General features: G+C 57.8%; 1 protein-coding gene across 3 annotated transcripts in view; it reads left to right on the top strand.

Annotated features, from left to right (window-relative positions):
- Positions 1–1,831: 1,831 nt before the first annotated feature.
- CASKIN2 (CASK interacting protein 2) overlaps positions 1,832–6,000 on the top strand; it is a 33,500-nt gene continuing 29,331 nt past the window's right edge. For 2 of the 3 annotated variants that reach the window (XM_058852691.1, XM_058852690.1), the window contains exons 1-2: positions 1,832–2,081; positions 4,074–4,780. In XM_058852691.1, coding sequence (XP_058708674.1) covers positions 4,687–4,780 — 94 coding nt within the window. In that variant the 5' untranslated portion in view covers positions 1,832–2,081; positions 4,074–4,686. The remainder of the gene's footprint in view (positions 2,082–4,073; positions 4,781–6,000) is intronic. The other variant, XM_058852692.1, reaches the window with a different exon arrangement.

Here is a 6,000-nt window from a genome sequence, read left to right as displayed (position 1 = left end):
AATTGCTAAAGAACTTACTCTGCAGAGAAAACTCAGTCGATGCTCTCAGCACCTGCTCTGCAGGCACAGTGGAATAAATGTCATGGGGAGGATGTGTCAGCTCTGCAAGGTGGACACAGTCGAAGCCACTGGCAGCTGTTTGTGCTGGTGTCACCAACCAGCTGTTCAAGAATGGCTGGAAAAGTGGGATTCATGGAGGGAAATGGGGGCTGCTGCCTGCTCCTTCCAGCTCCACTCCCTGTAAGCAGGGCCATCAAGGGAAAGGCGCTGGGCTTCAGTGCAGTGTCAGGACTGACACTATATGGTAAAAGGTTTGAAGGCTGCACTAGAAATTGTTGATTTTTAGTAAACTTCTCCAGTGGCACCCTCCATTTAAAAGGTTTGTGTGACACTGGAGATCGAAGTTTGAATTACCCAGCTTTAGCCACACGAGTGTGGCTGCAGCAGCACAACCTTTCGCTGGGGATGTCAGGGTGCTGTGCCCTTACTGTGGTTTAACAGCATGTGCTAGAGGTTGCTGGGGTGAAAAAGTCCTTCCCCTGCCTGAAATGGGACACACATTTTGTACAAAGCAGGACCTGGGCTCCTCTTTTGCAAAGTGGGTTTAGTCTGTGCTCAGGGAACTGCAAAGCTTAATTAAGATCCTTAAAAGGACAAAAGGTGCTGCATAAATTCAGGGGATTATTATAAATGTCACTGCGCTTTACAAGCTCTGGAAAAACTCAGAGGGGGAATAACAAGACCTTTCACTTCACAGCCCTTTCTAGCCGGGCTTCTTAGAGCTTCGTGCTTCAGCATAGCAGCCATAAAATGTTGACATTTATAATTAGATATGCATAATAATCTCTTTATTCCCGATATGAAAAGACAGGGTGTGTCTGGACATGTCAGTCCCTCCTCCTTGCTGAGGATCCCCCTCATTGGGATTGCTCATGAAACCATCATTTGGTGAAATGAATCAGGCCTGGTTTGAAGAGGTGTGGGATCTTTGTAACTCCCCCAGGGAGCTGCAGGCTGGCCGTTTAGTGAATAAAACCAAGCCTCCATGTGTTTTTAATCTGATTAGTTGATGATAATCCAGTGGTATCATGCAACAAAACTGTCCAGCTTTATTAGGCAATCTCTTGTTTTAAAAGAACTGTGCTCGAGGGAGCACTTGCCTCTGCTGTTTCTGCTGAAGATTGGCAGAAATGGGTGATTTTTGGTAGTTTTAGTGCTTTGTGACAGTAGGATTAATTTGGGGCTTGGACAGCTGGGGATCAGTGGATTTTGGTCCCACGGGTGCCATCAGTGGCATTATGCAGCCCCTCTGCCAAGGAGGCTGGGGGTGGAGGGCTGATTCCCAGACCACCGTGCTGCTCCTGAATCCATGACGGGAAACCTCTCTCCGAGGCCGGTCCTGTAGCACCGGACCAATCCCGCATCAAGCACTGGCTCGGTCCCGTACGACGCCAGTCCCAGACCACCGGCTCGGAGCTGGATAGAGGAGGATGGAGGATTCGCAAGGGAGCCGGTCCCGAACCACTGTCTCAGTCCTGGATGGAGAATGGGGAACCTCCCACCAGCTCGGTCCCGAACCCCGCCGGTCCCGGAGCATCGCGTCGGTGCCGTAGCACGGCGGTGCCGCTCCCCGCCGCCGGTCCCGGGCCGCGCTGTGTGTCCAGCCGGACCCCGCTCCAAGCGAGCCGATGCCCGGGAGCCCGGGGCAGCCCCGGCCGGGGGCGGAGCGCTCCCTGCCCCGCTCGACGCCGCATCACGGTGAGTGACAGCAGCCCCGGCCCGGCCCCGCCGCACAACCCGCCGGGCTTTTCCAATCAGGCCGGGCCGGGGAGGGATTTCCTGCCGGGACGGGGCCGGCCCGAGCGGGACTTTGCCGAGTGCCGCGCCGCTGCCAGCCGGGACCCGCGGCTCCGCTCCGGTACCGGCCCCGCTCCCGCCCCGCGCGGCTCGGGAAGTTGCGGCCGGGCCGGGCTCGGCAGTGCTCGGTGCTCCGCGCTCCGGAGCGGCTCCGGTCCGGTGCCGTCGGTTCGCCCCGGCGCGGTTCGGTTCGCCCCGGTGCGGCGGGCTGGGAGCGCCGCCAGGTGAGTGGGGCCGGCGGAACAACTCGCCCCAGGAGCCGCGGAACAACTCGCCTCGGTGGGGGCGAAAATCCCCCCGAGGGCGCCCGGAGGAAGGAGCCGCCCCGCCCGGGGGTCTCGGGGCGGGGGCGCGGCCGGGGCCCCCCTCGCTGCCCGCCCGGAGCCGCCCGGGGGAACCGAGCTGCCCCCGCCGCCCCTCGGGACTCGGCTGGGTGCCTTCAGCTCCTTTGCATCTTTCCTCCGCCACTTACGTAACTGGTGTGGGTTTGTTTGGGGGGTTTTTCTCCTCCTCGCCCTCCTTTTTTCTTCCCCGGCGCTGCCGTTGGCTGCGGGAATGTTTGGGATAGTTTGGTTCTCCAGGTGAATTCCTGGGCTGGAGGCTCATCTCTGCTCGTGTGGGAGGGATGTTTTGCTGTCGCTTTTCCAGCTTTGTGCGTTTCTCGATTTTTACCTTCGCTGCTCCTCTCTGGAAAGGCTGAGGAGGTGCGGGTCGGCATTGGGAGCTCCGGGTCCCCCCGGGTTGCTCGCTGAACCCCGCATGTTCCGGGAGCCGAGGCAGCAGCACCGGGGCCGTTTCCCGAGTGAGGCCGGACAGACTTTTCAAATATGAAGTCGTCTCACCGCCTCACGTTCGCTTCTTGTGAGCGCTCTTGAGGAGCAGCGCAGAGTTGGATGCAGTGCACAGGGTTAAACGAAATAGTTCTGAAGACGGTAGCACGCAGGGGCATTTCGGGAGGGGATTTGTTTGCGGCGAGAGGTTAGTCTGAGTCAAGTGGCTGAAACTTTGTTGTGAGGTAGGTAAACTTCCCCAGGACGAGGGGAGGTGGCAGCTGACCCCGACGGGCACCAGCTAAGGCAGTACCTGAGGATCATCTTTTCATCTGCCCTGTGCTGCTGCACCCTGGGGAGCGCTGGAACACGGGCAAGTCATGAGCCGTGTTTATGGGCAGCTGCAGCTCCTGGCTGAGCAATGCTATGCCACAGGATTCTCCTGGTTTTGCCCCCACCCCAACAGGACCTGTCACTGTTGCCTTGTCTCCCCTGTGATTTCCATGCTCCGAACAGTGACCTCGATTGCTCGGAGGAAGCGACACCCACTGTTATATAAACTGTGGAGGGTGAGCGCTCTGGGAAGGGAGACTCCACTGAGCCATGACTGGGGGAACCAGAGCTGCCCATCTGTCCTGGATGGGCAGAGGAGAAGTTGTGGGGTGATCTGGCCATGGCCTTGCAGCTGGCACGGTGTGTGCTCCCTGCTCTCCTGCACGCACACTCCTCCCCGGTGTCAGAGCAGCCTGCCAGATGCATGGCCCTGAACCAGGAGGGATTTTCTTGCCACACAGTTTGGGCAGCCCAGATGCAGTGTGGGAGCACAGGCTGGGACATGTGAACTGCTTCTGTAGGACCCTGTGCCCTCTCCAGGGTACCCTGGCTGGGCAGGATATGGCCTTGATCCTGTTCTGTGCACAGTTGTCCTGCTGAATTACACCCAAGTCCTCACTGGGGCCAGAGAGAGCTCCTCAACTGGTGGAGAAGTGTCTTGGGTGCCAGAGCATTGAGCATCCCGGGAAGTTTGGAGGGTGAGGGTTTATCCTTGCACAGGAGAAGAGTGTGAGGCAGGCTGACCCTCCCATGGGCTGGAGAGGGCTTTGGCTAAACCTTCCCAGCTCCATCCCTTGTGTGCTGCCACGAGAAAAGGAGAGGGGGAGATGTCATGTGCCCCAAGCCCTGTGTGCTGCCTTTAGGGAGGATGTGGTGTGTGTGGCCGCAGGAGGGCAGGGAAGGAGCTGTGCCCCTGTCCTGCTCCAGGGGCAGCACCCTCAGGAGGTTTCCTCCACAGGTTCTTCCCTCTCCATTTAACATAAGGATGAGCCAAGTCCCTCCAGGACTAAATATAGTCAAAGTATTCGTTCTCCGGCATGGATACAAAAGCTGTCGCAACGGAGCCGGGAGGTAAATGGCCTTTGGGGGCTGACTCTGCTCTTCCCTCCGCAGGTCCCAGGCTGCCGTGCCGGGGCTCGGCTGTGCTCGGGGCTCCCCAGCGTGCCTGCAGTGCCGTCACCGAGAGGAATGCCAAAACGAAGGGGCTAATGAGCACCAGAGAGGGAGGATCTATAACTTCCAGATGGCAACGAGCCCATAATCCCTTTGGGAAGAATTAGGGACTCATCAATGCAGCAGAGCCTGCTGAAGGGAGCAAAGCATGACACCTCTGGCTCCAGGAGTGCTGTGAGAGGCTGAGGGCATCCCAATGCTGCCAGCGCTGGACATCCTGCCCCGAGCTGCCTGGTTCTATCTCGTGGAGCTCTGGTGCTGCCACGAGCTTGTCCCCAAGCACTGAAGTATTTTTTGTTTTAAATGATTGCATGTTCTCCAACCAAACCCCATCAGTGTCCTGCTCCTCCTGATGCAGAAAGGGACTTCAGCCCTTAACAGAAAGACTTCTTCCTTCTGGTTTTTATGCCCTGTGGGATTGTAAAGTGTCTTTCTTCCTGGATTTCATCTCTCATCAAAGTGTGTTTTGAGGAATTAGGGGCTTATTTCCATGGCTTTATAAACCTCTGGAATCTGAGTGTTTTTACGTTGCCGCTGCTCCCACCTGCCTGCGATGGGGCGTGAGCAGGAGCTGATCCAGGCCGTGAAGAACGGGGACATACCTGGCGTGCAGAAACTGGTGGCCAAGATCAAGGCGTCCAAGAGCAGTGAGTACCTGGGCAGAGAGCCGTGGGCTCCCTCCCCCTGGCTGGGCACTCCTGCCAGTCCTGGGGTGCAGGTGTCAGTGCTGGCCAAGCCAGGGTGCTGGCTCTGACCCCCGGCACACGAGTTACGCTGCGGCCGGATGCGGGAGTGTGAGCACAGCCCGTGCGGATGAATGAGCGGGCTGTAAGCAATCCTACAGCTGAGCTGGGGTTCCCCTTGGGCTCTGGGCCAGGGTCCTGGAGTGTGGGCCACGGAGCAGGATGGGTGAAGGGAAGCAGCCATGGTGGGGGGAAGTGAACCGCTTTGGGGGGGACGCTGCTACAAAGGGTCTTTAGTGGTTACTGCTCACTCCCAGCCTTATTTATCTTGTGAAAAATTATCAGCCCGGCCAGTCGACTGGAACCAATCGTCAAGCCTTGAATTTCAGTCTGGTAATGTTTAACCCTTCAGCAGGGCTGTTTTCTTGCCTGTGCTCTCAGAAAGGTCAGCAGCAAGCAGAGCTTGGGGCGAACAGAGAGCTCGGGAGGGGTCCCCAAGGGCACTGGGTTCCTGCAGATGCTGCATGGCATCAGGAGGAGACAGGGAGGGTGGAAAGGTGGATGAGATTGTGGCCAGTGCCACAGAGCCCTTGCATAGAGCTCAGCTCCTGGTCATTTCTTCTGACAGACCAAGAGAAGGAAACTGGGAAAAGTAAATAAAAGGGCTCTCGATGCCCTATTATATTATCACCCCGTTGTCTGGCTGGCTGGGGGAAGGTGTGCCCTGGCTCCCTGGGCTGTGGGAGCGTGGATACCCCTGCCAAGGCTGCTCATCGTGGGGGGTCTCGTGGGAGTGTGTGGGAAAGCTGAAGGGGAATAAGCTGTCTGGAGGAGGGAGAGGGGAAACTCAGGCAGGGAAGCTTTAAGGCTTCTTAGGAGCAGCTCAGAGCAGAGAGGCTGGCGCGGAGAAACCTGAGTTAGGCTGAGGATTATAAAACGTGAGGAGGGGATCAGCTCCCCTGGGTCATCTACTGGAAAGATTTGACTGGGGCCAGAACTTTGTAAATCTCAACTGCTGGGCTTTCAGAAGGGCTGGGAGCTGCCTCCTCCCCAGAACAGGGGCATCTGGTGCCCCTTCCCTGGGTGAAGGTACTGGGTGTCATTGCCTCTGCTGCTCAGGGACTGTGCCTGTACAGGGTCCCTGAGCAGGACAAGAGCATATGGGTGGGTTGAAGGACATCCCC

The sequence above is a fragment of the Poecile atricapillus genome, chromosome 17, assembly GCF_030490865.1.
Source record: "Poecile atricapillus isolate bPoeAtr1 chromosome 17, bPoeAtr1.hap1, whole genome shotgun sequence".
Classification (NCBI taxonomy): domain Eukaryota; kingdom Metazoa; phylum Chordata; class Aves; order Passeriformes; family Paridae; genus Poecile; species Poecile atricapillus.
This window is presented reverse-complemented; position numbering and strand designations above follow the sequence as displayed.